The sequence below is a fragment of the Nannospalax galili genome, unplaced genomic scaffold (genome assembly GCF_000622305.1).
Source record: "Nannospalax galili isolate Female #2095 unplaced genomic scaffold, S.galili_v1.0 scaffold734, whole genome shotgun sequence".
Lineage (NCBI taxonomy): Eukaryota > Metazoa > Chordata > Mammalia > Rodentia > Spalacidae > Nannospalax > Nannospalax galili.
The window spans coordinates 5,226,992-5,254,528 of record NW_008337073.1 but is presented as its reverse complement, the minus strand read 5'-3'; the positions used below and the strand labels follow the sequence as shown (position 1 = coordinate 5,254,528).

At 42.5% G+C, this 27,537-nt stretch overlaps 1 protein-coding gene across 1 annotated transcript in view; it reads left to right on the top strand.

Moving 5' to 3' along the window:
- Plxnc1 (plexin C1) overlaps positions 1-27,537 on the top strand; it is a 162,803-nt gene that overhangs the window by 24,793 nt on the left and 110,473 nt on the right. Inside the window, exons 3-4 of the mRNA XM_008832087.3 lie at positions 6,824-6,958; positions 11,018-11,118. Coding sequence (XP_008830309.1) covers positions 6,824-6,958; positions 11,018-11,118 — 236 coding nt within the window. The remainder of the gene's footprint in view (positions 1-6,823; positions 6,959-11,017; positions 11,119-27,537) is intronic.

The window sequence follows — 27,537 nt, the reverse complement described above, 5'->3', positions numbered from 1 at the left end:
TGTTAGCTGCCATGTGGGTGCTGGGATTCGAACCCAGGTCTTCTGCAAGAACAGTCAGTGTTCTTAACCGCTGAACCATCTTTCCAGCCCCAATTTGTTTAATTCTTATGAGTCAATACCATTACTATGCCCACTTTATCAATGAGAAATCCTGGGGCTTAGGGAGGTTAAGAAGTTGACTCAAGGTAATTTGAACCAAAATAATCTGTCCCCAGAGCTCAAGCTTTTCTCCTCCAGCAAAACTGCATTTACAGTTAAAATGTAATCTATAGTGTTTGATAGATAAGAGTACCTGGAAGGGTTGTAAACTTTGCTGTCAAATATTTGGGCATCTAGGCTGTCCCAAGATGCCAGTATTTGAGGTTTACTGAGAAAGGGCCATGGTTTCTGTGGTTTTAGTTTGTTCTGTTTGGGGAGTGCTGAGCCCCTTTTCTAGGAACTGCAAGTGGCTTGTGGGGGCCTCTGAACCCTAGCTTTTTTCACTAGGCTGTTTGTGAGGGAAGGTAAGAATTCTGTGTTCTGTTCTTTTGTTGATTGTTTCAATGGCCCCTGTGATAGGAGGCTGGGGTTTTCCGACTTCTTGATACTGAGGTAGGGGTCAGGGCATAGGAAATTTCACGTTCTGTCTCCATGACCAACAGAAGGGCACTTCTTCACATACTTAGTCAGGACTGGCTATCAGTAGAGTCAAAACTCTATTCCCACAAATGAATTTCATTTTCCTAAGTCATGGAGTAAAATTAAACCAGTTCTAGAAAGTGCTTCAAAATTCAACTTGAAATTCCCGAAAACTCTACCTTGACCTCAGGCTATCAAGGTTTTCAAGTGAACATAAAAGAAAAACATTTTAAAGTGAAATCTTTTACTGCATTCCCACAGAATGTAAAAATAAGTAAAAGGAACCCAGGATAGGACCTGGAGATGGTGGGGACGACTGAGCAAAGTAATAGAGCAAAAAGCTGAAGCAGCAGGAGGTGTTGGGCTGGAAGTGCTTCCGTGGTTGGCTGTTTAGAGTGTTATCCGAAGCTTACTGCAAGCTCACTGCATTTCACTCAATCTAGCTTGTGAGTTCCCTGACTTGGAACCGTACTCCAAAGTCACTGACAAGTCTAGAACTCGCACTTCAGGCCATGTTCTTACAGGGAAGTATGTAGACTGGAAACAAGAGAAACGTTCTATTCCCCACAAATGGATTTCATTTTTCTAAATCGTGGAGTAAAATTAAGCCAGTTCCAGGAAGACTGAAGTATCTTCATGTTTTATCTTTATTATTCTTAGCTACTAAAGCACATTACACACTATTAGATAATCATTTTTGGTTGAGGGGGGCGTGTTTAAGGCTTCTTCCCAGCATTTCTCTAAAACCATTGTATGGAAAAAAAATAAGTGAATTGGCTCATTCACCTTTCCACTGGCCAATGCCACAGAATGGGGCAGAGGAAAAGAAACAAAGCCTCAGATGTTTTAGCTTTGTGAACACCATGGCTTTTCCATCTCATGGCAGTCAGAAAGGAACAAAGAGATAATGTTTTGTTTAATTTTCTTCTCTTCATTTTCCCCATCATGGTTTCTTTCTCATGGGTGGTGTGGAGCTATCCTGTGACTGTATGGTATGGAAATCTCTCCTTGCTTAATCTTAGCAGCGTGGCTGAGAGTTTTTTTGTTTGTTTGTTTGTTTGTTTGTTTGTTTTTTGTATGCAGCCAAAATCCCGGAGCTAGTTAATAGCCTACCATGAAGCTTCAGGAAGATGTCAGTAGAAACAATATGTTGACATGAACTGAAATTCTCCATCAGGAAAATTTGTTTTCTGTACAGGCTTTGGCTGGAAGAATGGGAAGAGCTTCAGGAAATCTTGAATGCTAATAGAGTAGCTTTTCATTTAATAAATTTTTACTGGGTGCCATCTCTGTACCAAGCACTGTTCTGGGTACTCAAGTTACAAAGCTGAGCAAAACAGAGAAGCCTTCCCCCAATCCTTGGTGGGAGGGTGGGAAGAGGAATGAAGACAGAAAACAAGTCAATGAGTTGCCCAATAATAAAGTCATTTTGGCAAGTAAGTAAGTGTTGAGAAGAATACAGTGGCAGGGGAGAGAAACACGGCGTGTGTAGTGAAGAAGCAGTCAGGGAAGGCTCCTCCAAAGAGGTGAGGCTGGATGATGGAGTATGAAGGGTATACAGAGGAGACAAGAGTGACTTCAGATTAGATCTATATTAAGGTCGTATGCTGGAGGCAATAAATAAAAATCCACATCGTGCCCAAGCAGTATGTGTGTGAGTTGGACGAGGTTTCTCTTATGCAAAATTCTACCCATTTTGGGTTGCTGTGACTCATGGTTCCTTCCTGCACTGCTCCTCTGATCCTATTCTTTCTCCAAGGCTGCCCGGCTAAACTGGGCTGAAGAGGAATTTTTCCCTTGCTCTAGTCTCCTGGGTTTTCTTCTCTGGGAGGTTATCCTCATGCCTTCTGCAATTGAAAGTCCAAAAGGTGTTCTGCTGCCCCTGGCTGGGAGATGATGTGGATAGAAACCTATGCTTATCTGAGGGAAGTGAGACTGAGACCCATAGCAGAGGTCCCCATCTCTTGGTACAGCACATTTGGGACCATGGGATGAAGATGAAACCTTCCCGCTGTTCCTTCTTCCAGTTTAGAGAGATCATTTTTTTATCACAATCTGCCAAAAGAAAAGCTGTTTGGCTCCCTTACCCCCAGACATTTTAAAATTTAGATCGTATGTCTTTATTTTTTAAGATTATACATGGACATTGTTCAAAACTCAAATGAACCAAGAAATAGACAGCAAAAGCCACCCATTCCTGACTCCCCATTCCTGTTTTTCAAGGCAACCAATGATAAAAGTTTCAGGGATCTCTTTCTAGCAAGAGTTGATATATACATATATATATGTGTGTGTGTGTGTATGTATATATGTGTGTGTATGTATATATATGTATATATGGATATATATGCATGCAGGGGGAGAGATAGTCTTTCCCCTTCCTGACTTATTGAACATATAACACATTAAACATGTATATAGTATATCAAAACAATTGTATTTACATGTATACATATATTTACTAGAACATGTTAAAATAATATATGAACATAAAGCCCTTTCTAGTTGTTTCGATGGCTGAAGAGTGTTTCATTGTTTACACTGTAATTTGCTTAACCAATTCCTTTTTGTTGGCTATTTACATCGTCTCAATGTTTTGCTTATAACATGATGTTACAATGAACATTTGTCACTACACACATGCACACATACACACATACACACATGAGGATCTCAGGGTCCAAGGATATATGCTTTATAATTTTCACAACTAATGCTAGATTGTCCTCCAGATGGATACTAACCCCACTATCCATGACACATGCAGTTCACACCCAGCACCTCTAGTAAGCAGGCTGTATGAAGGAGCTTGTTCAAGAAGTTTGTTGCTTAGCTCTGACACAACATACCTGGTAACATTTTTAAAATGTAAGAAAGAAAGGCTTTCCTGGTTTAATTCAGAGTTCTAGAGAATGCTGGTGCCTCGTCTTCAATGTGTCAAGTAAATAGATCAGCATCGTACCTCCTACCCCATCTGCATCAGCCACTCTGCAGGAGTAGAAAATGAAAGCCCCAGTAAAAACCACAGGCCACTCCTAACTCACTGAAAACAGACGAATGGTTGGGTTTTCTAAATTATTCCTTCTTCTATTTTAAAGCTAATTCCAGATACCATGACATTCGCCTCAATATATTTTATTATGCCTCTAAGAATTATTATCATGCTCCCAACTGTAACCATAATGTCACTGTCACAGTTATCAGAATCATCTGTATCTCCTTAGGGTTACCTACTATAACTGAAACTTCACAGTTGATTAAAATACACTTAAAATTATTTGATTCAAATTGATGTCCGAAGCACATTTCATTATTTGATTGTTACAGGTCTCTTATTTAGAGCGCCCCCTCCCCACCCCCGACACACACACTTTATTCTCCACTACTGACTTACTGAAAAGCCAGGTCCTAGGACCTGTAGAGTCTCAAGATGAGGATTTGTCCCTTTGCTTCCTTGGGCCATTTAGTTTCTTCCATCACTTCTGCTTGGTAAGCTGAGTGGAAGTCAGCCCTGAAGATGTGATTAAGTTCAGGTTTAAGGCTGTGTTGGGAGTGTGGCACAGGACCATTGCTGAGGGAAAGATGCTTTGCATGTGGCAGCTTCCTGCAGCAGGACCAGAGCAGCAGCCTTTCTTGGGCCTCACTTGAGAATCTTTTTACCAGCCTGTTTGTTGTTGTTGAACTATCTTCCTATTTTTTCTCTCCTAAGCCATTCCTTTCCAGAACCACAGCAGCTGTTTAACTCTGAGCTAAGTTGTAGCTCCTGAATTAGAGACGGCAAGTCCTGGCAAGCCCATACCCTCCTCAGTGCCTGCCTCCTCCTTGGCTCTAGCCACTCACCATTTTCTGTGGGACAGCCTTCTCCAATAGAACTTTCTGTGCTGATAGAAATATTTCACATCTTTAATCTCTAATACAGTAGCATGAGCTATGGGTGGCCAGTGAGGACTTGAAATGTGGCTAGGATGATGAGGACTTGAACTTGTAATTGAATTTAAACAGCCCCATGTGGTTAGTGGCTACCATCTTGGAAAGTGCTGCTATAGAATCATTTAAAAATGAGCCTCAGACCTTTCCCCACCTCCCTTGAGACTCAGATGCTTCCGTTTAAAAAAGAGATTTTTTAAAAAGTCATATTTGACGTATTTGGTTAGTGAGAATGACTTTACCAGAGCTGCTCCTGAATTTGGTGAGTGGTCTAGGAATTAGTTGCACCAATTCTGCTGATCAAGCAGGTGATGGAATAAAGTCACTGATCACAGGCAAAACCAGACTCAGAAGCCAGTGCCAGGTGGTGATGGGTACAGGAAGATGCTCCATGTACCCAACTGATAAGGAGCCTGTGATTTAATAGCAAATGCTGAGTTGCTGTGAGGGTAATGTAGCAACAGGAATATTACTGCTCGGTGGATACATGAAAGTAGCTTTGTCCAAAAAGAATCTCAAGTTCCATTTTTCCTTCTTTCCAAGAAGTATGCTCCATGTAACTAACACCCACAGTAATAGAAATGTGAATATAGGGCTCGTGAGGTGACTCAGGAGGTAAAGACACTTGCTGCCAAGCCCAACAACCTGAGTTTGATCCATGGAAGCCTAGTGGAAGGAGAAAACTGACTCGTGCAGACTGTACTCTGACCTCCACATATAAGTGACCCCACCCCACCACAACCCCAAGCAAAATAAATATAACAAAGAAATTTAACTAAAAAGGAATATGAGTATAGGTGATTATCTGGGTGTGCTTCAACTGACAAAATGCTGATACCATCACTTTTTAAGTTACTGAACTGGATGGAATAATTGATACGAAGATGATTAGAACATGATCCCTACCCCAAGGGAGCTTGCAGTGTAGCCATAGGTTATTATCCATTGAGCGTTAATTATTTTTAAGCATTTCATGATTCGTGTTCAATTTTTACAGAACCTGAAAAGGAAGACCTCATTAGTCCCAGTTTAGAGATAAGGAAATGGGAGTCCAGGGTTAAGTAAGCTACGAGTGCAAAGTCGCACAGCTACTTGAAGGTAGAGCCAAGGTGCAAATGCAAACCCAGGCCACCATTGTATGTCTCCAGGATTACAGTAGTCACTCACATGACTTTCAGATGCATACTCAGACCTTCCTGTCACCTTGTCACTCTTCTGTCACTCCAAGTCTTCAATGGTTTCCTCTCTTCCTGTAATGTGAAAGATGGAATCTGTGCAGGCTGAAGAGCCTGCATCCATCCCTTTTCCTTGCTGCCTCATTGTCCACCTTTCTCGACCCACTATGCTCACACTACACTGGCCTCCTCCCACTTTAAGGGATTCTGCACTGGTTGGGCCTCATTTGAAAACATGTTTCATCCAGAGCCTAGATGACTCACTCCTTTACCTCCTGTGAGTTTCTGAATCAATGTCTCCTTCTCCACTGTATTTTAACTTAGGTCACTCACCACATTCTACTATATTTATAATTTACTCTGTCATTGTTGTTGACTACCATTCCATACACACACACACACACACACACAGAGTGAGTTCCACGAGGGTAAAATTTCTTTCCCTGCCTCATTTTTTCTCACTCTGCCCCATAGTCCAATGTGTTCACTGCTATTTTTCTAGAACCCAAACAATATATGGGTGATCTGTAAATATTTGTTGACGGAAGATGAGTGACACTCAGGTGTCTGATTGCCACAACACAGAATACTGATTCACACCTGCTTCTATTTTATATGTAAACACATACCTACTTGTCTATACCTGTGAACTTGTCAGAATTACTTTAAAATGCATGACGATGTAGATTCATGGAGGAACCTCAGACTAGCCCATGTAAATACATATTGAGCAGCTCCTGCCTTGGGTTACAAGGTCACTCCTGGCACATTACTAACCAAACTGCCACTTGTGGCTTCTGATAGGGCCAGATATGGTCAGAAATTGTGGGCAACAGGCTTTCCCTTATCAGAACATTGCCTCATCATTGAAGAGTAGTTCTTTTGTTTGTTAGTTTCTGGTGACTTTGTCTCCTGCAAAACCAGATACGCTGTACTTGATATTGTCAGTGTTGTTGAGGGTCAGGACACCAGTGGATGCCAATGGAATGTGCTATCTCACCCAGTTATACATAGGGTGTGGCTTTAGGGTTAAGCTGTAAGTTTTGCCATCCTGCTCTTCAGTATACTTAATAGAAATTGTATTTCTGTTTTTGAAAAACAAGGTCATTCTTGGTGAGAATTTGACTTCAAATTGCCCAGAGGTTATCTATGAAATTAAAGAAGAAACACCTGTTTTCTACAAACTTGTTCCTCATCCCATGAAGGATATCTACATCTACCTAACAGCTGGGAAAGAGGTAGGTAGAGATGATGGTTATTACTTCTGACTTATGAATAAGAATTATTTCATTGATGTCATTATCCAGTGGCAAAGCTTTTACTTTGAGCTACCAAGTTTAAACACTGCTTCAGGCTTTGAGAAGACCCATAGAGGTTCACAGGCATGGAATTAAAATCCTTACTGACTGTCAGTAAGCAAGAAATATTACCTATTTAGACAATTTTATTATTGGCTATATTTTCAGTGCCAGATTTTTCAAAGGAGGGTGTGCTTGCAAATGGGCACAAAATCAACAAGGTAACTGAATTTACACATTTATTGTGTGGCCACTGAACAGTTAGATGCGTTCATGAATATACCCAGGGGACTGGCTTTGGAATTTGAGGTTAATATAAGGTCACAGACTCATACATGTTCATGAACCAGGAAATATATGTCACTCACTCTCCTTCTCTTAATTTATCTGACTGTGTTAGTTTTTTTTCTTGTTTCTGCTTACTAAAGTACCTTTTAAATATTTTCTTTAAGGAGAGGAATCAAATATTTAATGAGTTCTTAGTATGTGCTAGTAACTGTTTTTTTTATGGTCTCTCTGCATATAAAATGAATTCTGTACACACGTATATCTGTGTATAATAAAGAATATTAATTAAATACATTACTATTTAATGAGTTACTCATTTTACATATGAAAAGCGTAAGTCTTGGAAAAGTTAAATAATTAGCTCAAGGAGATATATATATATATATGTCCATTTATACTGTGTGTGTGTGTGTGTGTGTGTGTGTTTAAGAGGGCTAGAACTCAAACTCTGCCATGATCCTAAAGCCAATGCTAAGTGCCATCAAATTCCAGATCTGTGAAAGGATATTCTGGCCCAGTGTTTTTTGACTTATGTCCATTTGAACACACCAAGGATGAAGATACTGAGACTTAGATAACTATGTAATAGATGCCACAGGTTCCCTTAGCCCCCTCCCTGTTTCCCTTTTTTCTCTTTCAGCCTTTCTCAGAAGGAGAGCAATTTTTGAGTCATGCGGTCTGGGTACCAGTACCTGGTGTTCTTTAAAAGGCCATACTGCTCTTTGCTGTTTGAAAAGTTGTTTATATCAAAATAATCATGTTAAGGTTGGCCACATCTGAACCTCCCATACCTTTCTTTACCCTTCACCATCTTCTATGCTGGCTTGCTTTGCCATTCAAACAGTTTATTATGTCTCTTCCCTGGGATCCCATATTTGAGAGGTTTTTGTCTATTCAGCAAACTGTATATATTAAGTAACCATTGCCATTCCCAGGCTTTATTTATCAAGGACATCTCCAAACTGCCAGCCAGAGTACTGACTGTGCTACCACACAGAGCTGATAAAATTCCCACCCCCAAAGCAAAGACATTGGAAGTCTGGCTTAATCTGTGTGTATTTTTCCATTTCTCTTTTTGAAATATTTCAAGTAGCTCATAAATTCCCTTTACTATCCTCATAATTACAGAACTTCAAGACCCACTACTGTAGGCTGAAGGTCACTGTGAAAATTACCAATAGTATATAGGTCCTCACTTTCTAGAAGGTAAAGACTTCCAGTTCCAGATCACTAGAAACTTGAAGACCTTAGGGATAGTTTCTAAGTAGATGTCAAGGCTTACTACCTCTATGTTCTTCAATTTAGGATTACTGCAAGATGTTCTATTAGTTAGCCAAGCATGGTGGCACACCCTTGGAATCCTGTTGCTCAGGAGGCAGAGGCAGGAGGATCACAAATTCAAGGCTAGCTTGAGCTAGATATGAGGCCCTCTCTCAAAAAACAAATCCTATTAGTTGATTCTCGTCATGCAGATATGATCCCCAGAGAGGCCAAAGGCAAGGATGGATCTTTCTAGACACTTGGGAAGATATTATTAATTTAAAAAGCCATGGAAAGTCCATAAAATGGTATAATTTGTGCCCATTAAACATAGTCATATGCAGATATACACACTGAAGAGGAATAGTACCACAGTATTAGAGAACAGGTCCAATATAATATTTATAGTATCTTCTCTTTTACATAGATTTATGTTTGTGTGCTTAAATACGTTGAATAGTCTTTCTCAACAAATGTTCTACAGACTTGCATTCCATTGAAGGTTCTCAGCCAGAGTGGTTCTATGATCCATTGTTACTTTACCACTCTACAGTATCATGCTGTTAGGCATATATATTCAAGGGCTCTCAGAAGCCTTGTGCTCAGGAAACCTATTGAGCTCTTCAGATTCATATTTGCTGGACCATGGGACCCTTTTCTCCCAAAGTAAGAGTAGCTAGTTCTTATGACACAAATTATTTAGTGTGCTTCAAACTATTTTGCAATAACCCCGTGAAGTTGGTTGTACCAGTGCCATTTTTGCAGATGAGGAAACAAGGTTAGAGAGATTATGTGACTCTTATTAAAATCCTTGAGAATTAAAAATGATGTTCTGTGAGTTATGAAGAAATAAATATCCACATTCTTGTTAATTCTGGCTCAGACTTGTGGTCTGCTGGCTGCATCTGTCAGCAGTACGGAGGACTGTGAGATGGGAGGGTGCAGTTATCCTGCATGAAGTCAACCTAGAATGGGGGATATGCCCTGTTTCCCTCACAAACTCCTTCTAGAACTCTCCATGTGTCTACTTATACTTTCCAGCACGCACAGCTTCCCAGGATAATGAGTTCTACAGTTAACCACAAATTTTCTTACTGCCTACTGTGGGACTGTGCCTTCAGAAAATGTACCTGGCAGCGCTCAGGTACTCCACTGCTACCTCAGCTGCCTGGATCTGCCCAGCACTGCTGCTCTCTGGCCACTGTTTGCTGACAGATGGGAAAGGCACTCTAGGGACAGGGAGTGATTTTAATTCTCTATTTCTTTCTGCTTGTTTTTGTTGTTGTTGTGGTGGTGGTGGTACTTGGGATCGAACCCAGGACCTTGCACATGCTAAGCAAGTGCTCTACCTCTGAACTCCATCCCCAGTCCTGTGTCTTTTATTTTCAACTCCAGTGGAGTGAGTGTGAGCCAGGGGACCAGGAACTGAAGTGGAGCTACCCTAATCCCACTTCATATCCACATCCCCTGCCAACCCTTCTGGGGCAGAACCACTGCTGTTGCTAAACTCCAATGCTTGTTTCCATAGTGCCACTGAATATGCCTCTGTATGAAAAGTAGGCAACCTGGCTCTGAGATCCCTATGGAAATCATTATTCACGGATCAGAAACCCTACTATAGGTCAGAATCACCTAGAGTGCTCTTAATATTATTAAGGCCCTGCCCCCAGACTTGGCAAGAGTCTCAGCCACTGAGGAGTCTAGGAATACAATTGTCTCTTGGTATCTTCTGGGGATTGGTTCCACAAAGCCCTCAGAATACCAAAATCTGTGAATGCTCAAGTATCTCAAAAATTTGCATAGAACCTGTACACATCCTCTCATGTACTTTAAATCACCATTAGATTACTTATAATGTCTGATGCAGTGCTTACCTGTAATATAATACAATGTTAATGCTATATAAATCATGGCTCTATTGTATTGTTTAAGGAATAAGAGAAAGAAAGTATACTCAACATGGGTAGACACAATTTTTTTATTTTTTATTTTTGGTCTTTTTGAGACAGTCTCCCTGTAGCCCCAGCTAGCCTGGAATTCGCTATGGAGATCAGGCTAACATCAAACTCACAGAGATCCACCTGCCTCTGCCTCCCAAGTGCTGAGATTAAAGAAAGGCGTGGGCTACCACACCTGGCTAACACAATTTTTTTTCACACAGTTTACATCTGCTGTTGGTTGCATTTGTGGATTCCAGAGCTGCTGGGGTGGGAAGGGCCGACCTTCTGTATTTTCAAAAGCTCTCAGGGTTATCCTCACATACCAGCATCCCCTCCTAGAATTTGAGACCTGCCTCTGATGCCATTGTGTCAGAGCTCAAGTTGATAAATACCCACTTTGTGGTCCTTCATCAGATAAGGTGTTATAGGGGTTTTTTTGTTTTATTTATTTATTTATTTTTTCTGGTGTTGCTTATAATTCCATCTGAGCTGTTGTTGTCTTTATTTTTAGGTGAGGAGAATTCGTGTTGCAAACTGCAGTAAACATAAATCCTGCTCCGAGTGCTTAACAGCAGCAGACCCCTACTGTGGCTGGTGCCTCTCGCTACAAAGGTATTTCCTGAATTCTTTCTCAGCAACTCACATTTTCCAGAAAGTGTTATGCTACAGAACACTTGTTGCCCTACTTTAACATCCATTTCCATGACTTGGGGGAGGAGTATTCTTCCAGGACTGAAATACCATGGTGTTACAGTAATTAGTTCCCGAAGACAGTTCCTGCCAATGTCAAGGCCACCAAGTCGGTTCACCCAGGCCACGCAGAGCCACCCAGTCTGGGCACCAGAGGGGGCAGATATGTGACACGGAAGGAGAAAGGTCAGCATAGGTGAATTTGTTTTTTGACTTTCTACCAAATTCTGCAACGTTTGAGAGAGAGAGGCAAAGGTTCTCCCTTGGAGAAGATAAAAGAATAGGGATGTTTGAAAATTTTCGAATGAATCCTCATCATGCCTTGTATTCTGCTGGCTCGGTGGAAGCCTCATTATTGATGGGGTTGTCTCCTTGCGCGCCATATAGCCGTGGGCCTGATGTACAGTCTCAGTCTCCAGGCAGAATCTGCGCAGCCTGCTCTTGAATTACGATGTACATGACCCATCTAGGCTCAGGGGCGACTTGTACAGGCTTCCTCTCCAAGGCAGTTCTTAGCGTCCCTGGGACCAGCCTGGTTGGATTCACAGTTGTCATGGCAACCCAGTACTCAGGCTCTTACTATAGAAGCAAGGAGGAGAGAGCCTTCACTGCAGCTCAGGCAGGAATGAGAGGAAAGAAAAATAAACCACAACACAGTGGCTGTCAGATTGGTGCTTTCAGTTTTTAAAGATGAAAAAGGATAAGCAGTTGAGCAGGTGGAGAGCTACTGAACACTGGGCAAAGGGGTAGTTGGGAGAGGAAAAGAGGACCAAGAAGTGAATTGGGGAGCTAACGGGAGAGAGAAGCAAGAGGCATGATTGGAGAGGGGGATTCTAATGCAAGTGGGAGGCTTGGGAAACAAACTAAAAATATGAGATGGAATTAATTAAGAGTTCATGGAGGAAGTCATAATTTGAGCTGCCATAGGTGACTGCCCTCACCTGCCTGTGCTGCACTTCCTTACTGGGCTGTCTCTGTCAGAGTCCCTAGCAGACAAAAGAAGCAGACCCAGGAAAATTCTCATGAATAATTGTAATTGGGTAGGAAACCTTTTCTTCTTGCAACATACCCAAGAGTAGACTTTAAGAAATTAACTGATCACACTAGCATTGTATGGTTGTTGTAGACTTTTAGACCCGTTCCATTTATGTAGCTTCTCTGTGTGTATTTGGCGAGCTCTGGGCAGGAGTTTATTCACAAATGATGGTGACAGTGGTGATGATTAAATAACCACATGGAGAGAGTGACTACTCATTCAACAAGCTTGGGTCAGGGGTTGATGGGAGAGGTCCAAACTGGTAATAGGAATTTTGGAGTTAGTTGTATTTAAATGGTACTTACAAAAGCCTTAAGATCAGAACAGGGAGGGAGTCTAGATTGAGAAAAAGCATTCAAGAGTGGAGGCTGAATGCTACAATGTTTAGGGTCAAAAAGGAAAGGAAACAGGCAAAAAAAAAAAAAAAAAAACAATGAGGAGGGAACAGAAAGAAAGAGAAAGCACTTACGGGAGGGGTTCTTGCACAGCAAGGACAAAGAGGAGAGAGCAGTCCACTGTGCCAGCTCCTGCTGAGGTCAAATGGAGAATCCGCCCATTGGACTTAGCACATGATGATCCAGGACTGTGGCAGAGGCTTATGTTTGGGGTGATACCAAAGCTGCAAAAAACAATGAGAAGACAAGGAGTGGGGCGGTTCCTTGCAGCGTTATTGAGAACGACAGCAGAGAATGGGACAGAAAGGAGAGTCCAAAGAATTCAGGGGTTAAAAAACATTTTATTACGTTTTTATCTGGGGAAGGGTACAGCATCTGTGCCACAGCATGCATGTGGAAGTCACAGGACAGTTTGCAGGAGCTGGTTCTCTCCTTCTACCCTGTGGATCCTAGCAATCAAACTCAGGTCTTTAGGCTTGGCAGCAGGTGCCTTTACATCATAAATCAATTTGCCCATCCAAGTTTAGGGTTTTTAAGATGCATAAAATAATGGTGTTTGGGGCTAGGAAGATGGCTCAGTTGATAAAGTGCTTGGGATGTAAGCATGAGGACCTGAATTTGGATCTCCAGCACTCATGTAAAAAGCTGGTAGCACATGCCTGTAATCCTAGTGCTAGAGAGGCAGAGACAGGAGGACAAGGGAAGCTCATTGGTTAGCCAGTACAGCCCAATTCATAAGTCCTGGGTTTAGTGAGAGACCCTGCCTCAAAAACTAAGGTGGAAAGAGATTTGTGGAAGATACTTGACATTTCCCTATGGCCTCCACACATACTTTACATCTTTCCCTCCCCCACACACACACACACAACACACACACACACACACACACACACACACACACACACACACACACACCAGTGCCTTTGTATGCTGTGGAGAAAATTTCAATAGAAAGAAAGAAATGGATGATTCAGGAGAGAAGAGAGAGTTGTAGAATATTGTCTTTCAACAGGTTTCAGAAAATATGACCTAATACATCACTGGGGGAAGCCAGCCTCAGACAGGGATAAGAGGGAAAGTAGAAAGTTTGGACCCCAGTGCTGGTAGGGTAGAAGCTTGCTCAGGGTCTTTTCATAATGTTCCAGACATCCTATGTGACATTAGACTGGTGAGAACAAGATTAGGGGTAGACAGAGGGAGCCCTGGAGGTTTGAGGAGAAGGAGAACAGAAGGCAGGAAAATAGGGTATGCTTGCCCAGCATTAGGACCTACCTAAGGTTGGTGACCTTGCTTTTGAAACAGAAAGCATGGTTTTGCTTTTCTCAAGCTCTGGAGCTGCCATTGTAGAGGAGGATAGAATTCATTTTAGCCAGAGTTTGGGGCAAATACATGAAGGGAGAAAGGGAGGAGCCAGGGAGTGCTTATGAGGGGTAGATGTTGCTGCTGTAGACACTGATGTATAGAATGATGGACCCCAGGGTGTGAAAGAGGGAAGTAGGGATTCACTGTGTAAGGGATGTGAGAAGGTGGTAGAATCTGTGCATTGGAGATTTTAGTTGGAGAGCTGGGAAAGGAGAAGTGGCTGGACTATGTGGGACTCAAAGAGGAGATCATTGAGAAGTGGGGTTATTGGTAATAATAAGGTCTGTAGGATCATGGAAGTGGGGATGGAGAGTAAGACTATTGAACAAACAATAGTCAGGGACCTGAAGTGGTTGCCAAATATCAGATGAATCAGCCATCTGTGTATCATTCTCAATTGCCAAGAATAAGGAATGTTGAAGAGAGTAAGAAATGAAATAGTGAAGAAATAAAGGTAAGTCAAGAAATTAAGGGGAGGGGAGAGCTCTGTAGATGGCCACTATGAGGAGGGCCAAGGATGGTATTTGTTGATAGCATGAGCTTCAGGCCTGTGGGGGGTGGTTAGAAGGAGAGAAGAATCATCCAGAAGAGGCAGTTAGGCCTAGGTAGGCCAACTGTGATGACGGAAAAGACACAGCCAGTCCTTTAGAGCGACATGGGGAGGGAAAGCTGTGTCTCAAGGGGGAACAGTAAGCCAGGTGAAAGAGGCCGTTGGGGTGAGGTAAGGGGATCAGGCCATTCTTGACAGCTGGCTGAGAGTTCAGTATCTGTAAAAGCCCCTTTCCTGTTTTTCTTCCAAGTCCCTGCTGAGCACTCTCCAGTAAGAATGATCCTTTTACAATCTCAACCAGATCATGTCCCTCTAGCTTCAGTGGCCCTCCTTCCCTGACCTCTGCCCAATGCCCTCATTGCAGACAAGGCATTCTGTGATCTGGGCCTTCAGTACCTCTCTTTTCATTGCTTCATCCACACTGACTCTTTCTGAGTCAAGTATAGTCCAAATATGTTCCTGCTGTAGGGCCATTACCTGCATTTACGATTTCTTCATTCTAGAATATTCTTCCCCAGATTAGCTCTTTGTTGGCCATCTAGTTTTAGAATGCACATCTATCTCCACCTGACTACCAGTATCTGATAACTTGTGATTCTATTACTACTTTATGGTTTTGCACGGCCCATCACTATAATTTTATTCCTCTACCTCTGCCTTTATGCTTAGTTATATATAATATGCTCCAATGACAAAATGAGTGAGGGAGATTGAGTGATTGGTAGGCAGTACCAATGGCAGGTTGAGATTCATGCCTTATATCATATTAGCAAACATTCTGGAGTTGTGGGGTGATGGCCTACTAGCCATGTCACCTAGCTTGGTTTCCAATTGGCTTGGTTCTGGTCTAAGATGAAATGAAACCCTCAGTTCTGTGACTCATGTTAAGCTCCCAGTACCATTCAAAATTAGGTATTCTAAAGGGGGATGTTTTCTTATAACAGCAGAGCATCCCACTGTATTTATTTTAAATGTCACAGATTTATTTAGAAAAATAATTTATTTTCTGTGTTGAGAAGGTTGAATTTTCTTGTATACATGTCTAGAAAGTGGGTAGGGAGGGGTGCAAGAAAACTTATACTATCTTCCCTTTGAATAGGCACCCAGCATAAGCAGATAAAAAACAATTAAGTAAACAATGAGCTCTAAAAAGTCGAGTATTTTATTGTTGGAACCTCAAATTCAACCTGTGCTGAATTTGTGTGTGTGGGTGGAAGGTAAATTTTTGCAGGCTGAATATCTTGGGGTTGGAAGCCGTTTCTCAGCTTTTTCCATATTGCAAAGCACAGCACATGTGTTCAGTTATGGATTTCCACAAAACTGGCAGTCCTGAACCAATGAGCCGAAGAGGTTCCAAAAGTTCATTTGCAAGTTTGTTTGGCACACAGAGTGCATTTTCCCATAGAAACAATGTCACAAATTAAGGATGGATTCCAAAGCCAGCCCACAAAATTCAATTTATCTAATTTCAACAAATATTTGTTGAAAACCTACCAAGAGTTCAATGTGGGAAGCGAGATAGCTAGGTACTCTTGAGCAAAACCAGATGCCATTCTTGGCTTTAAGAAACTCATATACTAGCTAGGGGACAGACCTGTCAGTAACCAACATTCATTCAATCATATGTCCGATCATCAATATTTATGAAGTGCCCACATGTTCTAAGCCTGATGCTCGATGCCAGAGGTACAGTTCTTTCTTGTCTGAATGGAGCTTACAATCTAGTGAAGGATATAGTAAGTGTATCTGTTAGGTTTCTGCTTCAGTAATACCACCTAACAAACAGCCTCCAAATTCTTAGCGTACAAGAAGAAGTAATTTATTTACATTTTTCTTGTGCGTGGATCCACTTGTCAGCTGTGGGGAGAAGCAAGAGGTCTGTGTCGAGCTGTAGGTTAAATAAAGTCAGGTCTGTTTCACATGTCTTTCATTCTGTACATAACTCTTGTTAAGGCAGATGTATAAGATAAGATGCCGAGCTAAGCTACACAGTGTACCCAGAGCCTCTGTTCATATCATGTTTACTGCTAAAGCAAGCTATGTAGTCAAGCCCTATGAGTGGGGTAGAGGAATATACTAGATCTCTTCTGTCTAGTAGGTGATGTTATAAAATGGCCTGGCAGAGGTCTATATAGATCTGTGATTTTAGTACAAGAGGGATTGAGGACTTGGGAACATGAATCCAATCTCTCAGTAAGTAAAGGAGGTAGGAAAACAGAATGTAATAAGGCTAGGCATGGAGGAAATGAGCATTTCATGAAGGTACATAAAGACTATCTGACCCATATGTAAAAGATTGAGGGATGCTTCCTGGAGGAAGGGATAACTCAGCTGAGCCTGAAGCACAGGAAGTTACAGCAGGGAAGCTGGCTGAAGGACTCAGGAGTGTGAGAGGAGCTCTGTGAGAGCCTGGCCTGAAGCAAAGTGTGGATGAGCTCACAGCAGGGGAGTGGTGGGACATGATGGGGTGTGGAGAACAAGGACAGATGAGGGAAGTCTCATAAACCTTGTTAAAGAACCTGGACTTTGTTGCAAGTACCTTGGGGAGTCATTGTTTGGCTCACAGCAGAACAGAGCAGCTGAGCCTGTTTTAGAGTAAATACTCTAGGGTGGGTGCAAGGTGGACTTTAAGGCACCCCTGGGAGCTGACAAATCAGTCAACAAGTGATTGTAGATGAGCAAGAAACTGAGGCCTGGATTAGAGTGATAGTAGGAAGGAGTGGGTAGATTGGAGAGCTCTTTGGAAGCTAGCACTGACAGGACTTGGTGATTAATTGGAATCCCCCTTGAGTCTGACACGCTAAAAATAGGGTCATAAAATGAAAAATAAAAGATCAAGGTGGCCACCGTTTTTCTGGAAGATATATTCTTTTTCCTTTGAGCCAAGACCTCAGAAGGGAAAGAAGTGACATCCAAATAATACTGGAGTATTCCCATGGCCCAGGCACTGGACTAGGCACCCAGGTCAGATAGGGGAGGGCTTCTGAGAGATGGCAGAACAGAGTCTCGCTTGTAGGGATGAGTCCATAACCAGCAATGTGGGAATTGTCTGTTGTGATTACAGGGGAACGTGTGCAGGCACCTGGCTTGGGTGACCAAATGGACAGAGGTGTCCTTTACTGAATAGGATGTGAGAGAACCCCATGGGCTGCTGAGGGGATTAAATCATGTAATTTCCATGAATTCCTCAGCAGGGGCTGGCTCATGGGAAGCACTGGAATAGTGTCAACTATGGACTAGGAAGTCAAGGAGTGAACACCCAGGGTTGCCCTCAGCTTCAGAGAGAGGGTGGTCTTAATATTTGGGCCTGGAAGCCTGAGTAGGCTCTCACCCAGAGCAGAGGGATTGAGAAGCAGCTCAGCCTGAGGTCTGTTTAGGGAGTGGCATATTGGATTTTGTCTCTAGGACACTGAGAAGGAAGGAAGGAAGGAAGGAAGGAAGGAAGGAAGGAAGGAAGGGGATTAGAGTACTGGGTGGGATAGGAAGTGATAGGCTCTGAGTTTAGTCTTAATTAGTATGTGTTGGGAACTCATTAAAAGGCTTTAGACAAAGGACTGTGTCTTTAAAATAGTTGTGTCTTGTAAAGATTATCATCATGGCAGCCTGAAAGGTGAACTGCATTAAGTTAAGCATCAGCTCTACTGAGCACCCCCCTCCCCCGCCCATTTTGTAGAATGAGTTTATTTCACATCTCTTCCTAGGTCATCTACTTGCTACTTGGGTGGCCGTTTCTTCAGATTTCATGTTTTTTCCCATCTCTTCCAGTGCCACCATGGGGTCTACTGGGTTTCAGTCACATAATGGAATCAGGACTAGATCCTCCTCAGAAAACAGACCATGTACAAACAGCCACATGGGCCAGTCCCCTTGTCCAGAAACTCCAGTGGACTCTCATATGAACATTTGAAAATTGCCCTTTTCTGACTTTTTTCTAGTTTCCTGTCTAGAACTTGTAATGCTAGTTACTCTTGCCTTTACTTCTCCTTCACATCTCCTATTCACTTTCTTTTCCCTTTAGAGACAAGAGTTATCCAATTTGGGATTCTTTTAGATAGACCCTCACCCTGCGACCCTGTTCAGCATGGAAGAAGCCAGAGCGGTCTACGTCCCTATTCCCTATTGGCAATTTGGGTAACCCCTTCAGTGGATGGTGTGATAAGAATAGGAGGTAGGAATTGGCTAGCCAGTTAGGGTACAAAGATCCCAAAGAAATGTAGCCAGTTTCTTGGCTAAAAGTCAAAATGTCCTTGGGCCTGTTAGCAACATACTCTGTTCCAAAGGCCAAAAATGTCAAAAGTATTTGGGAGCTAGTATCTAATCCTTAAAAGATTTTAGGGTTACCTCTTCAAAGGGGGAAATGTTGGAGGGGACAGAGTAGGCATGGACTTGATCAAAACACCTTATATGCATGTATGAAATTCTCAGTAAAGTTTTTGTAAAAGTTAAAAAAAAATTCCACAGAGTGGAGACAGAGCCCTCAACATGTTAATTATGGGTTTCTGGATACTCTTCTCAATTATTCATATAATTATAAGCCCCCCATAGTCTACTGTGTGTATTTTCCATGGTGATAGTTGAAGACCTTCAGGCAACCTCTAGTATCTGTTTTTAAGTCTTCAGCTGCTGTTAGGCTGCACCACACGTGAGATTGTGAAAGGGATCATTTCTCAACTCAGCCTAACAGCAAGCCCTGTGGCCTAACTCCCTGTCAGATTTGCTGAAGGACTGGGAGGAAACAGAGGCGATCTTAATACAGGAGAGAAACGGAAATCTGTGAAGAACTGGCTGGAAGCACATCACAAGTGCCTTCCTTGCTCTCCTGTCTTGAGGCCTTTCCTCTAAAAGGCACGCCTTTGAGAATTCTGGACTGACTGTCAGCCCTATGGGAACCCTGCCCACCAGGATGCCATTGCCCTAAAACTTGCTGGCAACAGTCCCTGCTGCACAGTACTTATGACTGTGCTCTTCCAAAGCCCCAGTGTGTCTGTTTTCATTGTGAGGGGGGCCTCTCAAGTAGCTAACTCCAGCAAAGTGAGCCCACTTAGAGAGCCTTGTTTGACAAATAAGGTGACATAGTCCCAGGGATTAGGATGTGGAAATCTTTGGAAGCCATTCTTCACCAGCCTCCAGAGGACACAAATCTAAGCTTATCTCCAGTTTCCAAGCCATCTTTATCTACCACTGTAGGAAAGAGTCAAAGAGACAGGTGTTTCCTGAAATGGTGTTTCCCAGAAAGGCAAAGCTGGAGTACATGACCCCAAGGACATTTCATAATAACCAGTGTACATGAGAAAGAGGATGGACGTGAGGGCCTCTCCAGCTGTACAAGCCACTCTCCCTTGAAGCTCCTGCACATTCATTCAACAGATACTTCTTGAGCACCTACTGTGTGTCAGACATAGTCCCCAGCTCTCAGATTCTCAGCATGTGACTCCCAGTGAGTTGCATAGACCAATAACCTTACTTCCATGGAGGTCCTTTGCATGGAGTTGCCATAACACATCACCACAAAGTTTGTGGTTTATAACAGCACAAATGTTTCTGTCACAGTTCTAGAAACCAGAAGCCTGAAATCAAGGTATCAGCAGGGCCAGATTCCCTCTGGAGGCTCTAGAGGAGGCTCTGTCCTCACTAGTCCCAACTTTCAGTGGCTTCTGGTGTTCCTTGGCTCATAGTAGAATGACTCTGCCTCAGTCTCATGTGGCCTCCTTTCTTGTTTGCACTCCAATCTTTCTCTATTTTCTCTTAGGAGGGTACTAGTCACTGCACAACCTAAAGCCCAGGATAATATTATCTTGAGCTTCTTAACTAATTGCTCCTGCAAAAGATGATTTCCAAGTTTGATGGCATTCTAAGGTTCTAGCCGGGCATGTCATCAGGGGTTGGTGGTAGGGATGCTGCAGTACAAAAATCAATAAGGAAATGGTGTAGCTGATAGCAAGCAGTACTGAATAAACTCAAGAAAGGGAACGAGGGGTGCTGATAGGTTGACAGCTTTAAACTGGGGGTCCTGGAAGGCCTTACTGGACCTGAAGGAACACATTCAGCTTCGAAGGCACCATAGCATTTAGTGGAGTGACCAGGAAGACAATTTGATGTGAAGATCATTCTTTGTTCCTCCTTTCTTTCCAGTAGAGGATGTGTCCTTGTGTAGATCCCAGGCTTAAAGCTCATGTGGTGACACTTCTTTATGGTTCAGTACAGTTCCGATGACAGCGATAATGATAATAATGGGATTTGGGGGTGGCCCCTCCTCCTTGTGTGAGGACCCCATTGTGCGGACTAATTGCGCAGACACAAGTAGGACAACTGTCTGTAGGGTGGAAGCAGTGGGGAGCAGAGAGAAGTGTGCTGCGCTGGCCTTGGGGCATTCCTGAGTGACGCTGGCACAGCCTGAACCTGTGCATCTGGGTTACTGTGAGTGCTGGAAGGAGATGGGGAGCCTTCCACACCAGAGTGGGGTCTGGGGCCAAGATGAGTCTTTCCAGGGTCTTTATCTCCTTTGTCAGCTACTAGAGAAAGTGTGGGTTAAGCCTATTTATTGCAAAGGAGAAGGTGAAGAGGTGCTAAAAGTATTAAGGGACACAGCTCCACTATTGGCCTCTGAGGCAGTGGGCAATGACTGCACAGAGAGATGCTCACTTTGCTCAGAAGCCAGTTTGGTAGAGGTGGCAACTGAACTCATCGGGCCTCGGCATCCCAACCCCAGTACTTACCCATGCCATCTCTGTGAGTGGTGCTCTGATTTCCAACAAGCCCCATTAAGAGCACCCCTTTTAGTAAATATATGTTTTAATGGAATGGGTTCTTTTTGAAGTGACCTTATCTGAGGCAGCATGCATTTTCATAAGTATGTATTGATTGGCTTTTAAAAATTCCTCAAATGTTTTCACTTGTCTCTCTGACCTCAGATTTGTCCTGTTCCCAGCAACTCCTCCACATTCAAACACAATGTTCAGATCTGCATCCTGAGGCCTGCCAGTCTAGGTTTTTTGCTTTTGTAACATCTTGTAATGTTTGAATGTTTTTATTCTGCTGTGTGGAGCGTGTGCTTCTGATAGGCGAGGTGGGAATTGATATGAGTCTCAAGAGGAAGAGTTGTAATATCATGTCTACATGTCCTGTGCTGGGAGAAACTGAGGCCCACAGGGGCTAAGAACTGTGTCCCTAGTGACAAGGTCGTGTGTGGGAGAGAGGTGGAACCCAGACCTTCCTGAGCCAAGAGGCATCATTTTTCTATCCCACCTAGTTTTGTTTTGGTTTTTTTTCGGTCTTTTTGAGACAGGGTCTGCCTGTAGCTCCAGCTGACCTGGAACTCGCTATGTAGACTAGGCTGGCCTTGGACTCACAGAGACCCACAGTGCTGTTATTAAAGGTGTGCACCACTACGCCTGGCAATTTCCTCTACTTGGTTTTTCTAAACACCTTCCTTACACTCTTCAGTATAAGGTCTGCATTTGGAAATGAAAAACGACAACTTTTAGTACACTCATCACTCGCTAAAGAACCACATGGGGCAAAAGCCACAAATCCCTTTTGTGTGAGCGTTTCAGTCTGCAAATGTGTTTCATGTGTGTTAAACAGCTCCAAGTTTCAAGACAAAGGCTGATTTTCCACCATGCCAGTTAACAGGACGACCTAGTGAACAAAAATCAAAGAAATGACTTAGGCTGGTATCATGGAGACACAGACAAGAATTTAGTCCCTTTAAATTTTAATTCTTAATCCAATTTAGCTAACCTTTGTTGAGTACCAGCCGTGGGCCAGGCCCTGTACTAGGTCCTGGGGGAAAACAAAGATGAACTCGACTGTACCCTGGAGAAGCTTGTGAAGTTTAGTGTGGGAAATGGACAGCAAACAAATGCTCTAATAGCTTTGCTCAAGGCATGAGGAGACCCCAAAGAACCCCTACTCTTGGGAGGAGGGAGAGCAGTACGAATCTTCTAAGAAGCCTTGCACTATGCCTGCCTTTGTGCATAGAAAAGTACACTGGGCATTGAGCTGGTACAGAGAAGCTATGCAAACGGGCATCTCGTCAACCTTATCATTCAAATCCCTCTCTTGTCACTAACATTTTGTGTTGTTTAGCCAATAAAGACATAAAGTTTTCAGATTCTGCCACATGAATTATTGCCTAGTCAACCAAAGTTGGGCAGCACTTCTTGATGTGTGCGACTAGTTTCTAGTCTCCCATGATAACCGTCAGCAAAAGTGTTCAGAGCAGAAGCATCACTCATCCTTGTCTGGGAAAGTTGCAAAGCACAGCTGCATACTCAGTGCTCTGAGACAGCCTAATACACAGACATTGTTTAGTTTTATGAACTTAGGCTTCTCAAATTGCTTGGCAATAACCCCCTACTCGAACATTAATATTCCAAACAGTCACTTTGAAAATGTAATAGAAGAAGAACCTGTATTTTCCTATATGGCTATGCCCTGGGAGAACCAGTTTACTATCACTTTGGAACATATAGTGTTCAAAGGCTATGAAATCTTTGAACAATGTGATATAGTAGAAAGAGTGTGGGTGCTGTTGCCAGACATGCTCAATAACCTCCCTGCACCTCAGCTTCCTTTTCTCTGACACAGAGGCGGTAACAATGACGCCTATTTTGTGAATTGGTTCTGAAGGGTAATGAGTTACTCCCACTGACCTTAGGAAAAGTGCTAGATCCATGGCAGTGGGAAGGTGCCATGGTTGAATGTGTCCCCTCACAAAAGCATGTGTTGGAAACATGATCCCTGGTGCAATAGTATTGGAAGGTGGAACCTAATAGAAAGGGTTTAGGTCATGAGGGCTCCACTCTTATGAATGGGCTAATGCTAGTTATGAAAGAAATTCAGACTGCAATTCTAATTTCCTGCCATTTTGTGCACATGTGCCTTCCCTTGCCACACCTCCTTCCTCTGTGGGATAATGCAGTAAGAAGACTCTGACCTGATGTGGCCATTTGACCTTGGACTTCCTAGGTCCTGGAGCTGTAAGAAATTAATTTCTTTATTCTTTTTCAAATTTCCCACTCCTGGCATGCTGTCATAGTGACACAAAATGGACTACGAGAGAAGGGCAGGTTACTGTGAAGCCACAGTCCTTGATTTGCTATTGCAGTTTCTCCACTTACTATGACTTTAGGAGACCAATAAGACATCTTGTAGGTCTCAGTTTCCCTCTCTCTGTTAAGCAAGGACAATTACAGTAGCTGTATCATAGGTTTATTGTGAAGGATAAATGAATCAAATCACATGAAAAGACATTGCCTGGCATGCTAGACATTTTTGCTTTTAAAAACAGTCTAGATTGTCTGTGCTATTAGCATAGTTTTATCATGTAGACTGACTTGAAACTCCAGTGATAGAGATTCAATTTTTCAGCTTTCCTAGCAAGTTATTTTGGTCTTGTATTTTGGCATTCCCGCTTCCTGACTCTGGGTGCCTTGGATTCAGAGTTTAGTTTGTCACAGGGACTTCCTATTCTTTTTCATTTAATGGAGTCTGACTCCTTCATCTTGTGGACTGGCAACTGTAATTTAAGTCGCCTGATTCTGGGACCACCTGGTCCCTCCTTTGGGGGGGGGGTGTGCCTTTCTTAAAGACACCGACAGCTGTTTCAAATCACTTAGCAAAAGACCTTGGGATGCTCTTGGAGCAAAACCATCCCTCTGTGTGGATGCAGCTGCCTATGTGAGAGAAAGAAGATGGATCCTTGGCTTGTTAAAAGTTTTCTGATATTGTATCAGTGGAGAATCTTTTGGAACAGGTCATGCTCACCCCACATTCAAGCCAATTACCTGATATTTAGTTATCAGATTCCTTCAGGGACTGTCTGCTCTTGGTGAACAATTAGATTAGAGGATGCTGATGAAATTCTAGTGGCAGGAAGTAGAAGTTGCATTTCTGAGTTCAGAGTTTCTATTTCAAGGTTGAGTAAGTGGTAAATTTTTACTGAGAGATTCTAGCCTAATAGAGTCAGATCCTCAAGGTTCCCCCCACATACCCCATCCAAGCACATGGGCTCTTCACCTGCCTGGAAACCAACTCATTTTCAGAAGCGGCTCTTCCTAGTCTTTATGTTGGCATGAAAACAATTAATAATTTAAACTATGCCCATTTAAAAAAATAGAAATGCTATACAAATACAATACTATAATAATAAATTTAAAAGTCGATCCAGCTGGGCATCATTCCCAGACTACCAACTGAGCAGAAACACAAATAAGTAAAGAAAAAGAAAAGCTGCTATATGATGCAAACAGCTGCGATCTCCTTGTTTCCTGCTACTCTTTTATTGAAGATATATAATATCAAAGTTACATTATGGGTAAATAGGTTTTGTGGCCTAACCTGGAAACCTAATCACTGCTTATAACATTATTTCTTGGAAGAAATATATTCTATATTATAAACAGATGGTTTGCAAGCAATTTTTTGGAGCACAATAGATTTGTGAGGCTGGTTCCCCTTGGAATTGTAACCTCTAGCTGAGCTGGATGCTCTGTGTTTATTATTGATAGATGAGAATTCAAGGCCTCTTAGACTCCCCCAGTTCAGTGTTTCTCTTGCAAACCCTAGCTGTTCTTTTCATTCTAAAGACTGCTTCACCCTCTATGTTCTTTGGCCCTGGGGCTCCCTTCACTGTCTTGTCCTAGCCTAGCCCTACTTTCTAAGTTCTGTTGAAGCCCCAGGAAGCTAGGAGGAACTCTGAAGGGTTTCATCCTGTGCACTGTATAAAATGGTGGTTTGGGTCCTAGGAAGCCATGCAGCTAGGTGGTCAAGTGTGTGTCTCTGAAGTCAAATTTCTGCCACTCCACAGCTAGGTGATGGGGAATGTGCCTGTATGCCTCTGAGCCTGTTTCATTCCTATAGAATGAGGCTCTTGTGAGATTTATCTGTAAGTACTCCAAACAGTACCACCCAACATGAATGCTATCTCCTCCATCTCTTGTTTGGTGGGGTCATTGCTCAGGGATGTTAAGGAAAACACATATTTCTATTTATTTAGGAAGCAATCTCACTATATCAAAGTAGTTTCTTCTGAATTTCAAATAGGATACTTGGAAGTTTCCGGAACTTCCCTGTTTGTCACTAGGGTAGAACTGGAACATGTTTTCTGAATTAGGGGAGGGGGAGGGGTGGCTCGTACTTTCATCATATTTAAGTGCCAGTATTAAACTCTATTATTATTGTGAATAAATTAAGCTCCATAACACATGGTAATCTGAGAACAGGCTTTTTAAATAGTTTCATGCACTAATTGTTACCACATACAGGGCTTTTCACCTAAGGAAAGTTGGTTGTTTTTTTTTTTTTTTTTTTTAATTAACATTTTTTTTTCTTTGGGTAATCTTTTCTTTGCATTTGGGCAGTTTTACTTTCTAATTTGCAAATAGACTTGAATACACTTATTGACTTTATTGTGTAGGCATGAGATCTAACCAGAAATAGGAGCTAAAAAAGTAAAGTGGTGATTGGAGTCTTTTGACTTTCACATAGATCCCAGCATGGTTTAAATATGTCCTCTACAAAGCATGTGTTGTAAAGCTAATCCTCAGTGCTATGGAGTTGGGAGGTAGGGGTTGTTTAGGTCACGAGGTCTCTGACCTCATGAATGGATCAGTGCCGTTATAGACAGGCTTGAGACTTCAAGTTCATTCTCTTGCTTTTTCTTACCCTTCCACTTTCTACCATAGAATGAGGTATCAAGAAGGCCCTTGCCAGGTCTGTGGACTTCAGCCTTGGACTTCTTAACCCCTAGAACTGTAAAGAATAAATCTCTGTTCTTTCTTTACAAATTACCTACTCTTCAGTGTCCTGTTATAATTATACAAAATGGACCTAGACACATAATTAGTACTGAGAAGCAGGGTTGATGATTTAATAAATACCTGACAATGTGGAACTGGCTTTGGAACTGGTCTTGAGTGGAAGCTGGAAGAATCTGGGGCAACAGGAAAGAAGAAGCCTCAGTTGTGGTGTTAATAGTGACTCTGACGAGGGCTTAGAAGACCAGCAATGAGGAGAAGGTCTGGAACTGTGGAAACTCTTAGAGATTGCTTATATGGCCATGATCAAAATATCGGTAGAAATATGGATGGTGAGGGCTCTTCTGTTGAGGCTTTGGTTGGAAGTGAGGAGCAAGGTTTTGGAAATGGGAATAAAGGGCGTCTACACTAGTCACTTTTCTATTGCTGTGATAAAATACCATGACCAAAAGCAATCTAAGAAAAAAAGGGTTTATTTTAGCTTATGTTTCTAGAGGGACGTCAAGTTGAGGAAGGCACACTGTGGTGCAGGAGCAGGAAGCTGACAGGTCACATTTTCACCCACACAGAGGAAGGGAAGAGAAGAGAACAGGAAGTAGACTAAGGCTATAAACCTTCAGAGCCCACTCCCAGTGGCATACTTCCCACAGTGAGGATCCACGTCTTAAAGTTTCCATAACCTTCCCAAACAGTACCTCCAACTGGGGGGTCAAGTGTTCAAGTACATGAGCCCTTGGGAACATTTCTCATTCAAACCACCATATCATTACATCATTTCAAAGAAGTTGGTGGAACTGTGCCCATGGCCAAGGACTTTGTGGAAGGCAGACCAGGGGTCTCTGGTAGAAGACATTTCTAAGCTAACTACTGAAGGAGCTATATGATAGCTCTTAATTGAATATAGTAAGATGTGAGAGAGCAAAAATAATTTGTGTGGAGTTTGTAATTAAAAAGGAAGCAGGGTGGAAAGCTTTGGAAAATTGTCAGCTGGCCATATGAAGAATGAAAAGGCATTCTTAGAAGATGAAATTGGGGGTGTGACCAAGGACCATTTGCTAGAAATTACCATGGCAGCTAAGTTCCAGTCCCCAAGATAATAGGAAGATGACCTCAAAGACATTTCTTCAAAGCAGGTGAGGACCTTGAGGGTAATATCTTTAGATAGATGCCCTTAGACCTCAGCACTCAGGCCACTTGAAACTCTGCTCCTTGCATTCTGGTTCAGTACCCTTTGGTCAC